Source organism: Gopherus flavomarginatus, chromosome 18 (genome assembly GCF_025201925.1).
Source record: "Gopherus flavomarginatus isolate rGopFla2 chromosome 18, rGopFla2.mat.asm, whole genome shotgun sequence".
Lineage (NCBI taxonomy): Eukaryota > Metazoa > Chordata > Testudines > Testudinidae > Gopherus > Gopherus flavomarginatus.
The window spans coordinates 23,738,940-23,762,099 of NC_066634.1; the positions used below are offsets into that span (position 1 = coordinate 23,738,940).

General features: G+C 44.0%; 1 protein-coding gene across 1 annotated transcript in view; it reads left to right on the forward strand.

Annotated features, from left to right (window-relative positions):
• Window positions 1–23,160, forward strand: part of BICRA (BRD4 interacting chromatin remodeling complex associated protein) — a 122,430-nt gene that overhangs the window by 87,628 nt on the left and 11,642 nt on the right. Inside the window, exons 4-13 of the mRNA XM_050928705.1 lie at window positions 1,682–1,724; window positions 2,664–2,729; window positions 4,794–6,785; window positions 10,457–10,774; window positions 13,684–14,385; window positions 16,936–17,128; window positions 18,595–18,722; window positions 19,246–19,371; window positions 19,767–19,828; window positions 20,981–21,129. Of these exons, the coding sequence (XP_050784662.1) occupies window positions 1,682–1,724; window positions 2,664–2,729; window positions 4,794–6,785; window positions 10,457–10,774; window positions 13,684–14,385; window positions 16,936–17,128; window positions 18,595–18,722; window positions 19,246–19,371; window positions 19,767–19,828; window positions 20,981–21,129 (3,779 nt within the window). The remainder of the gene's footprint in view (window positions 1–1,681; window positions 1,725–2,663; window positions 2,730–4,793; window positions 6,786–10,456; window positions 10,775–13,683; window positions 14,386–16,935; window positions 17,129–18,594; window positions 18,723–19,245; window positions 19,372–19,766; window positions 19,829–20,980; window positions 21,130–23,160) is intronic.

Genomic DNA, 23,160 nt, shown 5'->3' on the forward strand with positions numbered 1-23,160 from the left:
TAAAGGCCCTACACTACCACTTTTAAGGCCCCTCTGAATGCCCACTTCTGCAATGCTTTCCATACTGAAACTTGTTACTCCCCTTCCCTAATCTCTGTCTGTCTTAGATTGTGAACTCTTTGGGGCAGGGACTATCCCTTCTTTGCTGTGCTGAAAGAGACTAGCCACATTGTAGATGCTCCTGCAAACAAACAAACTAATAATGATTAATAATTTTATGTGAAAATTTGATAGCAACCTTTAAAACTGCAGTAAGTTTTTGGCTGAACCAGCTCTGATTTTCTTGTTTGAAACTTTTGTGGTTTCATGTTTTGTATTGTTTGTTTGTTTAGGTTTAATTAAGAACATTTTGCACAGCTGATTTTTATAGGGAAATAGACATTAACAGTAGATTAACTCTGCACATTCTGTTTTTCATTTGTTCTGTTTAATGCATGTGTGGATAAAACTATCTAATTTCTGTAGAGTTTTGCCAGTAACTATAGCATCTAGGCACTGCACACGCTTAAAAATGTACAGCAATAGTCCGTCTCACAGCACTGTTGCAAAGTGCTTGTTGAGAGAAGTGCCTGGTGAAAGCTGTCATCAGCGCTAGCTAGCTCAGGGGTAAGCAACCTATGGCATGCGTGCCAAAGGTGGCATGCGAGCTGATTTTCAGTGGCATTCACTCTGCCCGGGTCCTGGCCACTGGTCCGTGGGGCTCTGCATTTTAATTTAATTTTAAATGAAGCTTCTTAAATATTTTAAAAACCTTATTTACTTTACACACAACAATAGTTTAGTTCTATATTATAGACTTATAGAAAGAGAACTTCTAAAAATGTTAAAATGTATGACTGGCACAGGAAACCTTAAATTAAGAGTGAATAAAAGAAGACTCGGCACAGCACTGCTGAAAGGTTGCCGACCCCTGAGCTAGCTAGTAGCCTGAGGTTAACTCAGAACAGTTAATGTTTTGACAAACTACTTGTTAACCACAATGTAGGCTAATTTTCCAGAAGGGATTATTGCGATTATAAAACTGTTGTCAATGACTTGTTAAGTAGGGCCCTGCAGAAATAACAGGGGAGGGGGAATAAGAGCATGTTAGTGACAGAGGAGGCTAAAAAGAAAAATCACCGTTTACAATCAGTAAATGTATGTTATCAGTATATTTTTGTAGTATAAAAATAGAGCATAAAGTTGTGTACGTTATTGGTCATTTAGTCTTAGATGGTTGAAATCTTGTATCAAATTTAAATTTGTAAAAATGTTCTAGGGTACAGGACCTGATTGTTATTATTCAAAATGCAGCCACATTAATTCTGTCCATGAGGGTGATAGAGCAGCCAAATGGCTCCCAGATCCATATTGACACATTTCATGACCAAAATGCAATATTTTTCATGATAGAACCTCATGGCTTCTATGTGCTCCTGACAGGACAGTGTATATAAGGAGTTACTGGCCTCTGCAGAAGCAATATTAACTGACTGCTAGCCACACCAGTGCTGCTGAGGAATGACTGTCAAAAAAAAAAAAAATAAGTGATCCCCTAGCAGTAAACTGATATTTCTACCAGTCAGAATGCAAGTGGCTGCCCAGTTGTGTGAATATATTCATTAGGGACATTTATTTCTTTTCAGATTAAAATTTGAGTCGTACATTCTCTCTTTAAACAATTTCATATGTTGTTTTGCAGTGATCCTCAGGCTTTGAATGATTTTTTACATGGATCTGAAAAGGTGAGTAGTGGTTTTTACTTGTTTTGTTAATCAAAATAGTAAAATATAAACATTTTTGACAGTGAAGTTTAAATTAAAGGGAAAAAAACCCTAACTTGAATTTCTTTTTTTTTTCTTTTTTTTTTTTTTTAAAGGGGGAAGGGTTTGGGTAGCCCAGGGAGGTGGTAATAGGTTCTGGAATTTTTCGTCTCTAAGGACCCAATCCTGCAAGGTGCTCCATGCAGAGCCACACTGAAGTCATTAGAGTTGTACATGCACAGTCCTCTGCACAGAGCAGTTTACAAGAATGGGGCCCAACCTAGTCACCTATGTTGCTAGCGATCACAAATTCCTATCTTCTAGTTATTGTTTGCTGACCTGAGCAAAATAAGTTTGTCGTCGTCTATCTCCTAGTAGGTATGTTTCAGAGTCACAGCCATGTTAGTCTGTATCCGCAAAAAGAACAGGAGTACTTGTGGCACCTTAGAGACTAACAAATTTATTGTAGCATAAGCTTTCGTGGGCTACAGCTCACTTTGTCGGAATGAAGTGAGCTGTAGCCCACAAAAGCTTATGCTAAATTAAATTTGTTAGTCTCTAAGGTGCCACAAGTACTCTTGTTCTTTTAGTATGTAAGTGTCTACCTTACAATATCTGCCGCTACGGCTGGTACTTGTTTGCCCCTTCAGCAGAGAAGCCAAGTATTGAATAAGCCCCAGGGAAAGAATTCCCTGCCACCTCTGGATTTGGGGCTCTCCACGTCAGATCTGAGGCATGTTGGCAGGGGGCAGTGCATGTGAAGGAAGCTTGCCCAACTGCTACCAATGGTGTACCAACTCTGTGGCTAGGGAGACCATTCATCTGTCTCCAGTGACTGCCAGTCAGCACCGTGCACACTGTCAGCGCTAAATTCAGTTTAATTCTATTTAAATAAAGTAAATACAATATTTTTAATTGCAGATTGACAGTGATGATCTCCTGGACAACACAGGAGACGCAGCCAGTGCCTTCTTTGAGGGTACTGGGGTATGTATTTATAATGTGGGGTTTTTTTAATTGTTACTTGGTAAATTCATTTTAGAAACCTGTCTTTTGTTGTTTCACAAGTTTGTTTTTAATAAATCTGTTTTCCAGTGTGAGTAGATTACACAGGATGCTTGGATTATTCCCCAAAATCATAAAGAAAAGTTGGGGCAGGGAAGAACAAATGGGTTCAGTGTGTGCCCCATATGTGTGGGGGAGAGGGAAATGAGTTTATAAGTATACATCTCTCTCTCTCTCTCTCTCCCTGTGTTTTGTTTTTCTGTAAACTTGGGAAAACTTTGAGGACAGAGAATACAGAGGAGCTAAAAAAGGAAGTATAATAAGACCACTATCCTTTAAAGATTGTGGGGAAAATGGGGCTGGAATGTTACAAAGAAATTGTAAGGAACATGTAGCACCTTCTTAGTTCTTTCTTCTAATGTAGGATTGGAGTTGGGAGTGCTCAGTTTTGTTGACAGACAGACAGGGTAAAGCTGACCCTGGAAAGCCTCACTTGATTATTTTGCACAAATCTGATTGGAAACATGGGCAGTATTTTTTATTTTCCACCAAGTATGCTGTTTGTACTTGCAATAGAATAGAGAGCATAGTGAGTTTTTTTTATCCTTTCCTGACTACATTGAGCTTTTTTTATTTATGAAAAGCCATTTATTAAAGCTTCTGATGCTCTGTGGTACTTGTTGGAAAGCAAAGAAGCTTTTCCAAGAGTTTGGATTTAAATGTTAGATTCTGATTTCAAGTAGAACCAAAAACAAATGGAACCAAGATTGCCTCACACAAAACATTGACATGATAAAGCCAGTGATGCCCACTGTGTGCTAGGCACTTTCCAAACACACAAGGACAGTCTCTGCTCTGAGGAGCTCACCCTGTAAGGCAGGGATTCTCAAACTGCGGGTCAGGACCCCTCAGGGGGTCACAAGGTTATTACATGGGGGGTCCCGAACTGCCAGCCTCTACCCCAAACCCCACTATGCCTCCAGTATTTATAATGGTGTTAAATTAAAAACACTTGTTTATATATTTACAAAGGGGCTTGCAATCGGAGGCTTGCTGTGTGAAAGGGGTCACCAGTACAAAAGTTTGAGAACCACTGCTCTAAGGTCAGCCAGTGTGTGGAGGTATATGTCTGAGCTCGTTTGAATGTCAGTGCTAAGAAACTTTTTTTCTAGTTTTGGAATATGGAAATCTCAGTTCTAGTTCCAACAACAATTTTATTCTACTTTTTAGTTAATTGATTAATACAAAGACGTTATATTTTCCAAACTCTGTTGCTATCACCTCGCTTTCTTATATTTATGCTCTAGAGAAGTCTAGTACAATGGTTCCCTAACTTGTTCCGCTGCTTGTGGAGGGAAAGCCCTTGGTGGGCCGGGCTGGTTTGTTTACCTGCTACGTCTGCAGGTTCAGCCGATCGTGGCTCTCAGTGGCTGCGGTTCGCTCCTCCAGGCCAACGGGAGCCGCTGGGAGCAGCGGGCAGTATGTCCCTTGGCCCATGCTGCTTCCACCAGCTCCCCTTGGCCTGGAGCAGCAAACCGCGGCCACTGGGAGCTGTGATCGGCTGAACCTGCGGACGTGGCAGGTAAACAAAGCGGCCTGGCCTGCCAGGGGCTTTCCCTGCACAAGCAGTGGAACAAGTTTAGGAACCACAGGTCTAATGGCTAAAGTAAAGGAACTGCGAGTTTGCTCGCTTTGGTTCTGTTACCAGCTCTTCCACTCACGATGTGACTTTATGCAAGGCACTTAATCCCTGTGCTTCGGGTTCCCTTTAATAACATCATGCATTTATTTAGCACTTTGTGGGGATGGCAAGATGGTTTACAAATGTACTTAGCAAATTGATACACAAACTTTACATTGGGATCACTTTGCCCAACACTGAGATGCAGTCAACTCTAGGGTGGATCACAAAAGCATGTTAACAGCTCCTAGTAAAGGAGCGCAACCATTTAGCACAGAAAGATTAAAAATCCTGTTTCATGGGTTTGAATTAAATGCTTTTTCTCTCTTCCCCCCACCCCCCACCCCCCATCTTAAACCTTTTAGCTGCATGTACAAGAATCCTCTGGCAACCATCTGAACACTGAACAGAATCAGAACACAACAAGCGTTGACCTAGACTTTTTAGAAGATGACATCCTGGGGTCACCATCTGGTGGTGGGGCGAATCTTCAGAACTCAGACCAGCCCTGTGACATTCTCCAGCAGAGCCTGCAAGAGGCTAACATTACAGAACAGACTCTGGAGGCAGAGGCAGAGCTGGACCTGGGTTCTTTCCAGCTCCCTACACTTCAGCCAGTGGTTCAGACTGCCTCTGATGGCACGTCGCAGATTTTCTCCAGTGGGGCTGACCTCATCGGGTTGCAGCAGCCTGCAGTCCTGACACATCAAGCACTGGTGCAGCAGTCAGTGGGAGCAGACGTTGTTAATAAGGCCATCAGTGTTCAGCCTTTTCTTCAGCAGGTTGGCTTGGGGAATGTTACCATACAGCCAATTTCCAACCTTCAGGGCTTGCCTAATGGAAGCCCAAGTGGCACATTGGGAATTGGGCCGATTCAAGTAGTTGGACAACAGGTGATGGCTATTAACCAGTCAGCTCAGCAGATCATTGCAAAACAAGTTCAGCCCTCCCAAGTGGCCACCATGCCTGTTGGCGGTTACATCACCCAGACTGCACCTGAGCAACAGCAGGTCACCCTCGCTTCCACAGGGGTGTCTCCCCAGAACGCTGGCCTTGTCATCCAGAAAAACCTGCCATCAGTGGCCACTACCACACTGAATGGAAACTCTATGTTTGGGAACGTATCTGCCACCCAAGGCTCCCAACCTCTCACAGTCACATCGAACTTAAGCAGCCCATTGGTGCAGGCCCAAAACGTGATTATCCATAGAACACCCACACCAATTCAGCCCAAACCTGCAGGGGTCCTGCAACAAAAGCTGTACCAGATCACCCCCAAGCCATTTGGTCCCAATAATACTACACTGACCATCCAGAATGAGGCTGCCCTGCAACAGCAGAAGGCCCAACAGAACCTGACTTTTATGGCAGGCAAACCAGGACAGAATGTGGTGCTGTCTGGATTCCCGCAAGGGCTGCCTGCCAACATGTTCAAACAGCCTCCACCGCAGCAGCAAGCCCTCAGCAAGCCCATGAGCGTCCACTTGCTAAACCAAGGCAGCAGTATTGTCATCCCCGCGCAGCATGTTCCTCAAGCCATGTTACAGGGTCAGAACCAGTTCCTTCTTCCTGGGCAGTTAGCAGGTGCCTCTGCTGTTCAGATACCCCAGCAGCTCTCAGCCTTGCAGGCTAACATGGGAGGACAGATCCTAACTTCGCACCCTAGTGGCCAAGCCCACATCATAACTAGCCAAGGGCCTGGTGGGCAGCTAATAACCAATCAGGCCTTGCCTGCCCAAATCCTCACCAATCAGAACATCGCTAGCCAGCTGAATCTGGGGCAGGTGCTTACATCGCAGAATGCGCATGGCACTGCTCACATTCTTTCTGCACCTATTCAGCTGCAGCCTGGTCAAGTGGGTCAGCCAACTTTGTTTCAGATGCCTGTCTCTCTAGCTGGCAGCTTGACCACTCAGAGTCAGCCCTCTGCAGCCTCATTGGCCAGTGGTGCCATCAGTCAGACTGGGCAGACCGTTATCCAAGGTGTAACTCTGCCTAATCAAGTTGCTATGTTAAATTCCACTGAGAACCTCAACCAAGCTGTGAGCATTCAGGCATCTGCCACCACCAGCAGTCAGAGTCCAGGCCTCATTCAGCCACAGCCTGCTTCTGGCACCAGCCTGCTGCCAAGCAGTGACCAGTCCTCTATACTGACCGTCCAGACTGCGTCCCAGCCTCCCGCTCCACCTCATCTTCAGTTGAATGTGCAGCAGCAGCCTCCTCAGCAGCCAGCACAGCTACCTGTGACTTCACAGCCCAGCCCTAACTTGGCATCCAGTCCAGAGAAGATCATCTTGGGCCAGACAGCTGCTGGAACTGTCATAAACCAAGATTCCATGCAGATGTTTCTGCAACAGGCAAGTGAAATATTGTAATGACCACATTAGTGGTATTGCTAGTTGGCTCACTTATTTTATCTATTGTGAGGAAGGCAAATGAGAGTTATAGGATTCAGGCTGCATAATCTAATCTTTCCTGATAGACTGGACACTCTACAAATGCTGTATTATAGCACTAATTATTTTTTTAAATGAAGTTTCAAAGTTGGTGGGTTATCCCATCATAAGACCTATTCACTTAGAATGTGTGCTTTAATTTAAAACTGCTAGAAGAACTGGGTGCTCTCAGGGGTTTGGTAATGAGTATGTAGCCTTTTACCTACTTTGAATCTAGCCTAGGTTTTTAGTATCTGGCAGCTATTGTCATCTGCTGTCCATTCGATCACTTCTGTGGAATGAGTAGGTGGGTTAGTGGTACTTGCATCCAGATCACAAAAGCTACCATCATGGCTGGTAGTCACAGAAGAGAAGCCGATAAATAAACATGCCACGTTGACTGAGTTCCCATGGCTCCCTGAGACTGTACCTCCAGTTCTCTGCTGAGGCGCATTAGTGAGGGGAGACTTGCACAGTCACTGCCTGTGTTCTTCTGTTTGTGGATAAGAGTTCAGTGTCCAGGCTTGCCAGTTCAGCATCTTCCACTCTCACAAGTGTTGATGCAGTCACTATGTACACTGTTAAGGAGTGCAGACAGAAAGCAGGTATATCTCACCTCATCTGTTTATATAATATCAGATTAGATAAGGCTTTTCACTTCTTTTGGGTATCAGTTTAAACCATTGTATTTTTATTCTTTAATTTAAAAAAAACATGAAGGCTTGAGCTAAGGCCTGTTGAAGTCACGGAACTGCATTAGAGAGATGATAGGAGTTTAGTCTTTTTTTTTTTTTTAATTCCTCTTAAATATTACCTAAGAGTAGTGTTATCAATTTACCATAACATTCTCACACATGCCTTTCTCCAAAAGACAATGGGCCAGATATACCTCTGACATGAATGGACACAATACTACCGACATCATTTGAGCTGTGCCTCCCCATACTAGGGTTAAATTTGTCCCAATGTCACTAAGATCCTCTGGCAACTTACGAGATACAAAACTAGGGTCATCTGTGAATTTTCTTTGTTTTTATATTCCTCTAAATGTACTTGATTCACCAATATGATACAGTAACTGCATAATCCACTTAAAGTGGTCACTGTCAGCTAAGTTGGGCCCCAGATGTAGTAGTAGCTTAAAAAAAAGGGGGAGGCGGTGTTACATAACCTATTATGAATAGAAAGGTTTTTATCTTTTATAATTCAATTAAAGTTGTTTAAATTAAAAGACAAACTCTCTCCTGCAATTGGAACACAGCAACATCTTAAAAGCAATAACGATACTAATCGTACATACCTACCTCATAGAGGTGGGGATTCATTAGTTAATATATGTAAAGCAAGTAGAAGAGCAGAGAGTTAGCAATCAGAATCGGTTTCACTTTGGGGTTTACAGAACATGACTAATAATATTTAAATTACCTCTTATATAATACTCCACATTTTCAAAGCACTGTAGAAACATTTAATTAATTAGCTGTAACAACACTCCTATGAGGTAGTTGAGAAAGTGATATTAGTCCCATTTTACAGATGGTGAATGTGAGATAAAGAGGTTAAATGACTTTCCCAAGGCTGCAGAGCCTAGTTTAGAACTCTGCCTCCGGGAGTAGAAACTGATAGTGAAACTAATCAGTCTCATTTCATTGTCCAAGTGCAAAAAGTAAACAAACAGCATCAGTGATGGTGAACAGTAATGGCAAGCTTGAAGTTATTTAATTTTTTTTTTTTTTTGGATGTTGCTAGTAACACAGGGGAGGATATTTCATTTTAAACATAAGGCTTTGATCTTGACAGTGACCCTTTAACACTAAAATGTACTTCCATTTTCACTGTTTATTACTATATACAAGAAAAGAAATGTACAAATGTTAAAGTAACTTGAGGAGGGACATGTCACTGAGATCCTAAAAAATTCACAAAAGCTGTGATCTTCAGAGACAAAAATGAACCCTAGCCTACTCTCTTCTTGCTGGGTTTTGTGGGGGGGGGAAGAAACCCTCACTTATCTAAACCATAAATGACTTCCTATGAATCCTGCATGTACTGCACTGTCTCAACACAAGGATGGGGAATGACATTAAGAATGGGAATTTCAGACATGGCTCCCACCGTCTTGGCTTGGAGGCTTTTTGTTTTTATTTGCAGTTTGATATCACATCAAATTCTGTTACTGTGTAAAGCTACCATCCAGTAGGAATGTTCCCTGCATTTCGCAATAGGGCATAAGCTGTTGCTTTGATACAGTTTACTCCTGAGGGCATTCTGTGCCAAAAAATATTTTAAAATTTTGCAAAATTCTGCAAATTTTATTTGTCTAATAAATGTGGAGGCTCCAGCATGGCATTGGGGAGCACAGGCCGCTGGCTGCACAGAGGTGGGAGATCACTGTGCAGCTTTCTGCTTCTCCTCCCCCACCCCCCAGGATCCAAGTGTGGAGGGACTTAATGTGGGGGGATCCAGGTGTGGGTTGAGAGGGTTCTGGGTGCGGGTGGCATCTGCATGCACAGGGGCTTGTGGGGGTGGGTTCTGGGTGCAAAGGTAATGGGAGTTTGCAGGGGGGTCCAGATAAAGGTGTTTGGAGCTCAGCAGAGGAGGGCGTTGTGGTGATAGAGCTCGGCAGGGGAGTCTGGGTGTGGGGGGCTCAGTGGGAGGTCCAGATGGTGGGGGAGGGGGGGCTTAGTGGGGTGGGGCTCCAGGTGCAGTTGGTGTGGGCTCGGTGGGGTGGGGATCTGGGTGCGAGTGGCTCATTGGGGTGGTCCAGGTGCAAGAGGAGTGGGGCTCATTGTGGGTGAGGTTCTGAGTGTGGGGAGGAGGGCTGAGACTCAGCAGGAAGGTCTGGGTAATGAGGGAGTCTGGATGCATGGAGGTTGGGCAGATAGGGGTGCAGCTCCCTGTACAGGGATCCCTCCCCCTGCAGCTGAGGACCGCTGGGGCAGGGGGAGTTTGCAGAGCTTCCTGTAGCCGGGGAGAAATCTGGGAGTGGGTCTGACCCAGCCCTGGATGCTATGCAGGGGAAGAGGAAGTCCTGTCCTCCCCAGCCCAGCCAGCACTAGCAGCCACCAGCCAAGTCTTCTCCAGTCCTGCCTTCTGCCCACAGTGATTTACCTCTCTGCCGACTGCCCTGGGCACTGCTCTTGTGGCTTTCCTGTGCTTCCCCATCAGAAAGTCATTTTAATGCGGGGAAGCAAAGAAATCTGTGGGGAACAAATTCTGTGCATACACAGTGGTGTAGAATTCCCCCAGGAGTAACATGGCTATGGTCAGATTCTGCAGGTTCCTGGAGGAGACTGCTGTAAAATGACTCTTACCATCTTCAGAGGCGGTAGTCTCATTCTGAACAGTAATTTGGATCTGCCTCGTGCCTGTGAAGAGTCCTGAAAAGTATTGGACCAGTATCTGGGGGTGGCATGGTGAAGGGCAAGAGCAGAAACTATTTGCTTTTTACAACGGTTGAGGTATTGTTAATAGAGTGCCATTAGTAGCAAAGGCCTGAATGAATATGGGGGTTGGATGGTGAACATCGACAGAAAAAAAGAAGGAGAAAGAACCAGAAATCTGGTCAATGCTAAATTTGTTGGAAATTTCAGAAGGATCGAAGCCAGCAGCAGCAGCAATTTTATCCGGCATCCCTGAAAATGCAGCAGGAGAACAATCTGAATCAGTCCACAGTACCACCACACCTTCCAATGCCTCTGCCCATCTACAGCATAGCCACCACAGCTCTCAGCACCACAAGCAGTGTCCCAGCATCAGTGATAGTGAGCAGCAGTGCAGGCACAGCTCTGCAACCGCCTGCCAGCCGAGAGCTGACCCAGAATCAGAATCTGGCAACGGTGGAGTCCAAAGGACCGAATCTTATACCTCAGTTCTCAGCCAGCCATTCCCAACAGGCACTGGCTTGCCAGGTAGCCCTTACCTGTTGTGATTCCACACAGCCTGCTTTGGCCTATCTTCCTTTCTTTCTTCTGTCCTTAGCTTCTGTTTAATCTGTTTGGTCCTTCCTCTTAGAGTTCTCTTTTGCTTTTTGCTTTCTCTCTCTCTGCAGGAGGGGAGGGACCAATACACAAAGACAAAATATCAGTGTATCTCTTAGGTGAACACTAGCATTTTTCACATTTCAAAACAAAGATGGAAGTGGGTGGTGGTGGGGTAACCTCTATAGTAGTAACAGAAGTCGCCCTCTTATGGTGTAATGGCAAAAATGTGATGGGAAAAGAATTCTGCTACTGGCACGTTTATCTCCCTTCTATGTAGGGTGACTTTTCATGAGCAGTCTGAGGGCAGGATTATGATTTCAGTTACATTGTTGTAAGTCGGTAGTAAGTGCATAGACAGTCTGGCCCTGAATCCACATGTTATAAAACTGTGCGAATTTCCCAGAGAGATTTTTGACTGACCTCTGCTATATAGAAATGTGGAAACAACCAAGCATTCTTTTTTTGGTTTCAATGAGACTTGCCAAAAAAAAGAAGAAAAAGAAAGGAAAAAAAGTTAAAAAGCAAAGTTGTTAATAAACTGTATGCTTTTAAAAATGTTTTTACCAGAGTTGTGCTGCATGATACCATCACATGTTGGCAAAGAGGTGGCTTGGATGATGATGTAATAAGTCTTTTCCATCTCTTATCTCCATGATTCTAATATTTATAGCATCCAAATTCAACTCCCTAGTTCACTTTTCTGTGGTGGATCTATATCGCTAGGAGAAGATCAAACAAAATCCAGCTGCATCTTTGTTTTAAAATAAAAGCAGCTCCCTCCCTGTTTTTAGACAGCCCAGAAACAAAGGAAAATATAACGTGTGTATACTCGGAGAAGAATGATGTGCATGGGTCAGGGTTCCAAGGTAAGGTTAGCAGACTTCAGGCAGAATCCAGGAACTTGGTAGCCAAAGTGATCAAATGGACTTGAGTAATTTATCACCCATGATCATCATCTGAGCAGCCTGGAGAAGATGGGAGTTCAGACTGCAATTTAGTTCAGTTTGGAAGCTTCCAGACAATATATAAAACATCAGCATGCTGGGTTGGGTGAGCTGCCGATATTTTCACACCAAGGTCTGTGACTGAGGGAATTGCCTTTACCTTTGGAGCCTGGGACATGTCCATGCATTGCTGCATCAGCAGGCCAATTGAATCTTTCTTTCCCCTTCCAAACGTACCCCCTTCTGGCCCTTGTTGTCCATCTGTGGCACTTGCCTGTTCATCTGCTCTCTGAATTCCTGCTGCTCTTGCTTGCTTGCCTGCAGGTTCTCACTAGTGCTGGAAACTGCTGCTGTCTTGCAATGCTTTTTCTTCTGTCCCTTCACAGTTGCACGCTGCTCTCCTGGTACATTTGTGTTCCTGCTAGAGGCTTTATTATTCTTTTATTCTTTATATTTTAGTAGCAAATGGTTATAATAAGGACTGTGGTAGACTTAAAATGATGTGATAGTCGAAAGGCTCTTCTTAGCCATAATAAGACTTGAGAACTTGACTTTATAATAGATCAGTTTCACCCCCGTAATTTATAGAAGAGCGTGATATTGACCAGGTTCTCATATCAGGGGACTCACAGTGGCCAGTGCCTTCATAAGATTAGCACCATTAAAAATGCGGGTTGGCTCTAATGTAGTGGTAGTACTGTACTGTACTATGCAGGGAACCAGTGGGCTCAGGCTTGCTCCTTTGGGTGGAGGGCATTTTAATTTTGATTAGATCCCGTGGGAAGGGAGCAAAAGATATGCCTAGTGTTGTTCTAAGCTATTCAAAGGGAGCTTAGGAAGGAGCTAAGATGGTGCAATACAGAGGAGGGTAAATAAAACCAAGGAGGTTCTTGTGCCTTACGGGGGGCTCAGACGAGGAGAAGGGCTCTAGGAGAGGAAACTAAATATATTCTAAAAATAAAGTTGGACCCCCTCTCCCTCCCCTTTTTCATGGTGCTGCAGTTGTGAGGCAAAAGGGCTGGGCTTTATTTACATTCACGCACACTGGTACAAACACTGTACCCCTGCAGTAAGGCTTTCTGGGGAAAGGTTGACTACACTGGCTGAGACTTGAAGCTGTTTTCAGAAGCTAAGGAACACCCGTACAAGATGCCTTTCAAATTTTATTCCCAAGTTGTTTCTTTTACTGATTTTAAAAACATTTTTGAAGGTAGCTTCTAAGCCGGCGAGCCAGTGCAATATTTCTGCAGATGATAGTACTATGCCCACAAGCATCCCTAGTGGAAGGTATGAGAGCTGGAAACTGTACCCCTGAAATCTCACTCTACATATGCTCCAGTAAGCTCAAAGAAGCATTTCTCTTGAATAAACCAGAGGGGAAGAGTGGTAGAAAGAGCTCAGTTCCTCAAGCTCTTATTTCCGTAGGCAATGCCTTGGTAAACCCCTTCACAGAGTGACTTGAGTTCAGTGGGGTTTCTGGACTTAAAAGTAGTTTGGGAGCCCCAGGCTTTTTATGTTTTAAGAGTGGTTTGCACTGCAGTACAGTCTGAGTATATCTGCACAGCAGAAGTTGTGCACAGGCAAGCCTGTTTGGTCTGGCTTGCATCCAGATAGCACAGGTAATAGTAGTAGTGAAGAGAGTGCGGCTTGTGAGCTGAGTATATACCCAGGGTCTGTAGTGGCTTTGTACTCCTCACGCCTGAAGCCTGCACTGTGCAGTCGTCACTGTTGTTACTGCCAGCACTAGATGGATTCAAGCTAGCTCAGGTACACTAGTCCGTGTAGAGCTTTTGCTGTGCGGACATACCCTAAAATGCCTGAAGAACATGCAAGGATTGTGGTGAGATACATTAGTCCTAACTAACTTATTCCCTGTTTCTTTATTTGTTTCAGTTACCCACAGGGCAACAGAAGCTCCCTGGAGCCTCCCCGTCCCATTCACTACCTCATCCTCCAATGGGGGAGAGTCCCCAGCTCCAGCCTGCACATCTCTCACAGATGCAGTCCCCCCACCAGTCCCGTCCTCCATCACAGCCACAGCCACTTTCCCGACCACCCTCCCGGCCTCACTCAAGGCCTCCCTCCCAGCCACAAACTTTGTCCAGGCCTCCTTCTGAACCCCTCTCCCGGTCCTGCACCCCTCAAACGCAAATGCAGAACTTGTACGTGATACAGAATCAAATCACATCATCCCCCCACGGTCCCACCCAGCACCCCTTACGACCCCCGTCGCAGCCTCAGGTACAGTTCCAGCCACCCCAGTCTCAGGCCGAAGGGCAACCTCAGCTAGCAACACCTCCACATCTGCAGCTACAAGTTCAGCTTGCCACTCAGATCCAGCCCCAGTCTGAGACCCTGGTTCAGGCACGGTTGCAATCCCAGATCCAGGCTCCAGCTGAGTCTCAGCATACTCATTCCCCACATTTCCAGTTCCCTTCCCAGGGCCAAATCAAACCGCCAGTCCCAGCCCAGACCCTTCACCTAACACCAGAACAACAGAGAAGTTTTCAGATGGTCCCAAATCAATTCCAGACACACTCTGCAATTCCAAATCCCGCTCCTCAGCAGAAGCAGCTATTGGACAGGTTCCAGCAGGTAAATAATTACCATCAAAGAGGGTAAATTAAACTTGGCCTGGGTCTGTAGAAATATAACCCTCTAGAAATTAAAAATACACCCTCATACATCAAGGAGAATGGATGGGTCATAGGGATTAGAAATTGGAGATTTTCAGTCTAGCTTCTTCTGGACAGAGATGCAAATCACAAAAGTCACCACCTTAAAAAAATGATCATCTGGACTACCAAGGTTATATCTTGTTTTGTTTGTTTTTAAAATAGTACTTTGGGAAGGAATTATCTTGATTTTAGTATTATGGGCACATTGTCAGCCTTTAGGAAACAGTAACAATGTAGAATAGTTTCTAAATTGTTTTGGAGCTGTTTAAGGGCTTGTCTAAACAAACTTAGTTTGCAGCAAGCTCTACCCCGTCTTAGCCTGCTGCAGACTACCTGTCCATGTGGACCCTGCTGCTGCGCATTAACAGTTTTAGTTCACTTTGATAGTCCCATTTCAAAGAGGACTAGATTAAAGTGAATTAACTAACTCTTAATGTCCGTTAGCAAGTGAATAGTTAGTCCCCGGAAAACTAGTGCAATATAGATTCACACCCTGGTTTGCCACAAACTAATTGTTCATGTAGACAAGCCCTGAGTGTATCTTTGCTACCAAATACTATGTAAATAGTACATAAAATAAATAATTATTTAATATTTAGGACTTACAGGGTTTGGCCTCTTCCAAGTTCTTCAGCAACATGAATTACTCAGGCACCGAAATGGAGATAAATTTTTGGACAGAGATAAAAACAAACACATGCTCCTGTGAAAAGTACCCCTTCGGATCTTTCCTATTCATGCAGAGCAGACAGAACTCAACCCTGCTGGGGTCTCAGCCTGTTTCCAGGGAGCCTGAGGGCTTGCCTGCACTACAAAATTAAGTCCCCTTAAGTCGAAGTACAGCTACCAGAATAATTAAAGCATTGGTTCATATCCACATTTGCTCCCTCTGTCTGTGGTGCATGTCCTCACCAGGAGCACTTCCACTGACTGAAATGGGGCATTATGGGACACTTGACAGTTGGAGCCTGGCAGCTCTGGGAATGACAGCCTCATCTGTAGGCAGGGGGCTCACAGCTGGGCCTCCCCCCCCCCCCAATAGCCCGAGCTGTCAGCCCAGCAGGCTCACAGCTGTGAGAGCCCCTGGCCCCAGGGCTAACAGTATAGGGCTCGATTTCACAGCAGCAGCCTACCAGCAATGAAACTGACATTCTCGTTGGTTTCTCACCTGGTATTATTTAATTTTTTGACTCTGGCTGTCAGCTCTATGTGGGGCTCACAGCTGGAACCCTCCCAGTGAGGGATTGGGGTGAGGGAGAGGATAACCTGAGCCCAGCCACTGCCCCCCCCCTCGCAATCCCTTACCAGGAGGCAGGGAAACGGGGGGAGAATCACAGCTGTGAGCCTGCACCCCACTGACAGCTCAGACTGTCAGGGCTGGGGTGGGGGAAGGGCTCCAGCTATCAGCCCCTTTGGGATGTAGTCAGTGTAGTGGGCCACTTACATCAGCAGAAGCACCATTGTGGTGTAGACACTGACATAATTAGGTCATCGTAAGCTGCCTTATGTTGACCTGATAATAGTGTAAACCAGGGGTCCCCAATGCAGTGCCCGCGGGCGCCATGGCGCCCGCCCCGGGGCATCTGTGTGCACCCATCTACTGGCCACCGGACAGGCAGCCACTGAAATGCCACCGAGAAGCGGCAATGTCAAGAAGCGTTGCAGCCAAAATGCCGCGGCATTTTGGCGGCGACGCCTCTTGATGACGCTACTTCTCGGCTGCATTTCAGTGGCAGCTTTTCTTGGCATTGCCGCTTCTCGGCAGCATTTTGTTGGCTGCTTGTCTGGCGGCCACACTCCTCAATGGCTAGTCGTTCGGCGCCTGCCACACGGAAAGGTTGGGGACCACTCGTGTAAACCAAGCCTAAATATTAGTACTTTGAACTTTGAGCCCTGGAGCTGTAGGTCCCAGTCCGTTCAAATTCATGTTAATAGGTTGATTCCCATTAACTTCAGTGAGAGCGGGCTTGGGCCTTATGTCTTAGAAAGCATCCGAAAAATTCTTTACAATCCACATATCAGATATTGTCTTTACTGTCACTTTATCTGTAGGGGAAAGGGGAGCCAAGCTCCAGTTTTTTAAAACCTGCATATTAAAAATAAATTTCCCTTGAAAGGACTTAGTCTGGGATCCAGTCTGCTGTATTTCAAGCATGCAGGGCATGTTTATGTGATTTTAAATTCCTGTCGCTGACAGACCTGGAGATTCCCACTGCTAAGCAAAGACCTTTTTTTGTTTCCTTTACATTCACCGCCTAAAACTTTGAGATCCTGGGGCTATAGGATAGAAGCCAATGGACTGGGTTGGAAACATGAGAGCAAAGGAGGGTCCCTTTCTTCCCATGTTTTGCTGCTGGGTAGAAATATTTATGGTACATAGCAGATTCAAAAGGAAGGTAAAAGGATAAAATGTACCAAAAGATGGTGCTAGGGCATCTTTTCAGCCTCTGTCACTTATCCAACACAGGTGCCCCAGGGGATTATCCTGCAAACGAAACACCAGACTTCCACCAGCCAGGTGTCATCAACTCTGAGCCACTTCAGCAGCCAGCCATCATCTGTCCTGGTTAGCAGCCAAGGACAGCCAGTAGCAGTGACAACAACGCAAGGACCAGTCCACAGCCAGCCATCTGTCCCTGCTGCAGTCCAGCCTTCTGCAGGTTCGAGTGAGCTGGCTCCTGTTCTTGGGAAGGGCCAAGTACAAGGAGAGAGCGGGAGGAGGAGGTGGTAGTGGAGGAGGGCAGCCAGCGCAGCTCGCAACACTGCTGCAGCAGACATCAGCGGAAGCTGCACAAACCATGCCTCATGTGTGCTCAGGGAGAGGAAACAGTCTGGGAAGGGGAAATTCTGTTGCATTTCTGCTGGACTGTGACTTTCAACTTCCTCTTTCTCCCTCTTTTCCCCCCTTCACACTTCAAAGTGCCTATACAGTAAGAAAAGCTATTCTGAAAGTGATGTTGGGAACTTCATCATCTGTCTCTCTAAGGGCCTGATTATGTGAGCTGCTGAGTGCCCTCAAATTTCATGGAAGTCCAAGGGCCAAATGCTGTTCTCATTCACAGAGTATAAATCTGAAGTAACTCAACTGATTATGGGGCAACATGGTAGAGCAGATATGGGCCATGGATGGAGAGTTGAGACATCCTTAATACCAGTTCTGCTACTCACCTTCTGTGTTGCTTTGGCCAAGACACTTCACTCTTTCAGCCACCAGTTCTCCATCTGAAAAACAGGAATAATTATATTTACCTTCTTGTGTAAAGCTCTCTGAAACCCATGGGTGAAATTCACCCCATGCTGAAGGCTAGGTTAGGGTCAGTGCACCACTTAATTCTCATTTAAACACTAATTTAAAGATTTAAGTGGGACTTAAATCAGGCACAGGCCTTATTCTTCCCCGCAACACACAGGGATGAATTTTAGACTACAGGTGCTCTATATTTTCCCTCGTTCTATTTACTTATTTAGGTTTATACACTGTGCCTATCAATTATTTTAGGCATCTATCAGCTGCTTCCATGCACTTTCACAAATGGGAAATGGATACTGTTTTTATAATGTTATGCTCATGGTACACTGAATAAATGAATCTGAGGTATTGATAAAAAAGTCCACATTTTCATTTGTTTAAAAAAAAACGTATTTACAGCGGGGTGGTATTTTGATTTTCAGTCACTTTCTGCTCTGCTGATAGTAATGATTTTTGCATGGGTATAAAACTAAGATTTCTCCCACCTTATAGTTAAGATTCCCTGGCACATGTCTCAAGAGTAGAGGTGTTTAGCCTTGGTGTCCTGATAATTGCATTCTGCTTCCCTGCAATCCCCTGCATTAGTATTCAGTTGAATTAAGTGGTCATCTTTTTCATTTCTTTTGTTGCCCTATTGTGGAGTGTTGCTGTGTGCTGTTAAACCGCTGGCAGAGGTGGCTGCATTTCAGTGATAGCTGAAGTAATGGGCAAAATTTTCAAAAGCACATACGTCATTTAGGTGCCTTTGAAAATTTTGCCCAATACCTCTAGATAGTCTATAAAGATTCTTCAAGCTGCAATATGCTGCAGGAATCCAAGACATGTTGCTATTGTTTAAACTTGGAGCTCGTTTTAAAATCTGCTTATATTTGCTAGGTGTAGCTGCTCCAGTTCCTGCAGAGAGTAAAACATTTTCCAGTGGCTCCACAGCTGTTCCTGGGGGGAAAGTGACTACAGTGTCAGGGAAACCAGGAACACCTCTTGCCGTACAGCAGCCAGTTCAGGTGAGAGCTTCATTTTTTAATGCATCTTCACAGTAGTTTGTCCATTTCAAGGATGAACAAAACTTACTGAGTTTCACTCCATGTTTGTTTTTTTTGTGTGAGAAAAAGGAATTAAGTTTCAGAAACCATTTGACTTTGGCGTATAATTGTTTGATTTTATAAGTACTATGAACTCTTAAACAAAAAGAAAACAATTATCCCTATTAATATTAATTAGACCACTGGGGAAGGGAGCTTTGTTCCTCTTCCTTGAGGGAATTAATGTGCCTCCCAATTTATTTAATGGCATGCAAATACTGTTGGGATGTACATTCTAGATGTGCAAGTTAAAATAATTATATATCAAAAAAGATTTATTCATAGATGTTTGCATATCAACACAAGGAATTCCTTTCTAAGTCATTTCACTGATGACTGACATCCTCTTGACGAGTAGCTTCCTACTGTGTGTTTTGGTAATCAATCTGTAGTCATTAAATTCATATTGGGATCCCAGATAAAAGATCCTTTGTTTCTTCTGCAGGCGAAGCCTGGAGTGATTAGCTCCATCTCTGGCCTGAATCTTGGAAAAGGCTCTTTGCAGATCCAGGTAGTTGGGAAAGGATTATCACAACTCATGCCCTCAGTCCCAGTCCCATCCCAGCAGCAGGTGAGTACACAAATGTTTATTTCCTTCAAATAATAGAATAGTTAAAAAAAAAATGGAGCTATCAGTGAGGAAGTTCGAAAGGAAGCTGTGTGTTTTCTGCTGCCTGAAAGCTGCCATGTTTAAAGTGAGGAAAGCTGTTTTTCTTAGTCATCAGCTAGAATTAGCCCTTTCCTTCTGCACTTTGGGCAGAATCTCCAAAATCATCCAACTGATTTCCTCCTGCCCACAATCCCATTTTATTTTATTCTCCAATTTCCTTGTACTAATTTACTGAACAGAAAGAGTTCTCTCTAATGTGAGCTGGATGTTTCCTCCGTTAGTTCATCATTCTCTGCCGAGTAAAACTAATCTATTGCTTACTAAGTCCTTTCGTGTGCATTCTTTTTTCTTACCAGTACGATAGTAAGCTTGGAAGTCTGAAAAAAACTCCTACACTACAGCCCAGCAAAGAAGCTTGGTAAGTGTTTGCCAGAGAGAGTGTGTTGGAGCCTAAGAAGTTAAAGAAAGCAGTGCCTAGTAAGGTTAAAGTTTAACAGACTATCCGGCATCTGTGTTAAATTTGGAGTCATGCAGCGTTGTGCACCATAATCCACTCTACTGGGGAGGAAGCATAATACTTTATCATGGCATGGCAATTCTTGGTAACATAGCATGCCCTTCAGTGCCTCTCCAGAGAGCCCATGGGTGACGCTGATTGAATATACATTTTCACACTGAAGAGAATAATTCTTCTAGAATTTTGCTGTGGTTCTTTTCCTGTGTGGTCAGTCATTCTTCCTTCTCCTTGATTGCACTCATCCTCCTTTTGCGTTAGTGTGTTTAGCATGTGCGTGCATACACACACACACACACACACACACACACACACACACACACACACACACACACACACACACACACACACACACACACACACACACACGCACCTATAACATAGCCAGCTATGTATAACGCTGCTTTTGTTTATATCCGTGTGCGCCTGTCTGCACATAGTACTTCACACATGCACAGCAGTCCACATTCCATCACTGCCCATTTTAGCTCAACCAACTTTATTGTTAGTGTCAGGAGGATGAGACTATTTTAACTGGAAGATAAATTACATTTTTCTTAATTAGTAAAACTGTGTAGTAATATAATTTGAAGGCTCCCAGGGGGCACTTTTATAATTGAGTTATAGGATGTCTGAGTCACATTCCCTGTATCAAAAGAACCTTTTGTCTGTTCTATGAGCCTCTTGCTGCTGCCCAGAAATCTCACAAGATGCTACATAATTCAGTTATGAGTGCCTTTTGGCAACCATAAAACTATATACAGTATTAGCGAGGATAAGTAATTGTGTGTGCGTGTGTTCCTCGTGTGTGCACATGTGTGTATTTCATGTTCCACACATAAAACTGCTCATTTTCTGCAGACATAGAAGGTAAGCTTTACAGCATCTCTGTATATCATACTTCAGTCTCTGCAAACAGTCTATGTATATTGGAAGGAGGAGCAATAAGAATTTCAACCACTCAGCGTAATGCTTTTATAGATATCTCTGCTTTTGAGTCTGTGTTTTCCATACACTTTGTACTACTGTCTGACTTGTCCTTTTTTTTTTTTTTAGTTTCTTGGAACAGTTACATAAACATCAGGGAGCAGTGTTGCACCCTGACTATAAAACTTCATTCCGATCATTTGAAGATGCCTTACAAAGGCTTCTACCCTATCATGTCTACCAGGGGATGCTTCCCTCTATGCACGACTACAGAAAGGGTAAGTTCAGCTGTGTAGACAAGGAAGGATGATAACTAAAAGTCCTAGAGCCATAGCAAAGTGTTTTAAACTTAGCAGGGCTTCTTCACTAAGCAACAGAACGGAGGTGGGTCTCACCCTCAGGAAGTAAACTCAGGCCTCTTCTTCTGATGTTGACATGAGAGAGATCCCGGTTGGTGAGTCACGGGGAAAAATGGATTTGTCCAGCCATGAAAAGAGAAAAGTAAGCTGCTCTGCTTCCGCTCCAGAAAAAAGATGAAATCCCCAAAACCTGAATAAACTTCCTGGAACCACGTTTGAAATCTGGCAGCTCATGTTCCAATACGTCTGTTAGTCTATAAGGTGCCACAGGACTCTTTGCTGCTTTTACAGATCCAGACTAACACGGCTACCCCTCAGATATTAGAAAGAGAGTTCTTGTCTGCTCAGTAAGGCCACTAATGATCCCTTAGGGTTTTTCATAAGAGTTGGAGTTTAGCCTGGTTTCCTTGGTCAAAAGTTCTTTCCCCTGTTGTTGCTTTGCTGTTTGCCATCCTCCACCCCAGAAGTGGCTGCATTTCATAGATTCCAAGGCCAGAAAGGACCATTGTGCTCATCTAGTCTGACCTGTATAACACAGACGATAGAACTCCCCCAAAATAATTTTAGTAGTGCTGTGCATAGTTTGTAAAAGACCCCTTGAACATCCAGGCATTGTAGAAGAGAAAACTATGAGTAGTTTTAATACATAGTGCTGTACACTTTCAAAGTTTATTACAAACATTAATAATTTTAAACTCACTCACTTTATCTGTGTGGTATATGTGCCTTATGAAGTTTTCTACATTATCAGTTAGTGCAGGGAGTTCAACCTCTTCTTCCCATGTAGTTGTATCATTCTTCTCTTTGCAAGGAGTATTACCTAACCCATCTTGTCTCTCTAATATCCTGGTACCAATACAGCTACAACAACACTGCATATAGCTTTGTGGGGAGTGTCATTCTTTATTTCTTTCCACTAAGAAAGATGATAAACCTGTTTGTCATAATGTGCATTTGAAGCAGGAAGGATCACTTACTCTAGTGTTAAAATTCAGGAAAAAAACATTGTTATATTAATTGTCTGCAGGCTGTGATTTTCTTTTATTCTAAATGGTATCCATATGTAAAATAATGAACAGTATAGAGAATGTGAATCAGGTGCTCTTATTTATCCTCCTATAACAGAAGAATAAGGGGAGCATTTTATTAAATTGAAAGGCAGCTCATTGGAAACCGATACCCTACATTTATGTGCCATGCGTAATTAACCTATGGAAATTGTTACCACAAGATATGATGGAGGCCATAAGCTTAGCAGGAGTCAAAGGATTTATCGATGTAGATGAATAATGAGAACATCCACGGTTACAATTAGACAGGATACAAAATATATAGACATAAACTCTTCTGCTGGGGTAGGGAGGAAATTAGGAAGAAATTTCCCTTTGGGTAAATTAGTCTGTAGTTGTCCTTTTAGGGTGTTTTGTGTCCCTCCCGCTGAAGCATCTGATATTGTCCACTGTCAGAGACAGTATATTGAGCTAGATGGGCCCTTGGTCTGATCCAGTCTGGCAGTTCTTGTGTTCCTCAAAACTGTCTGCTGAAGCACTCTTCTGCTCCAAAGGTCAAGTTGATTCACTGCTTGGCGCTGTACTGCAATCCAGACATAAAGCCAGCTCCTGGCCTGGCAATAATCTGCAGTCTCAAATCCTGAACGTGTAGGGAGAGTTTAAAACCACTTGATGTTACACAGAGAAAAATATCTGTTGTCTCAATGGTCCATTGCCCCTCTAAGCTATGAGACCAATCACATGATCATGTGCACAATTAAAACTAGCCACATGCTTTGGGAAGAAACCTAAGCTGATGTGGAAAGCATTTGAAGGAGCAATCACAATTGCTGCCGCTGGGTCCTCTAGTAACACCAACATTGATCTAGAATATTAGTCCTGTTTCTGCATTTACCTTGTCATATAAAATGTCTTTCAGGGAATGGAGACTTTCCTTTCA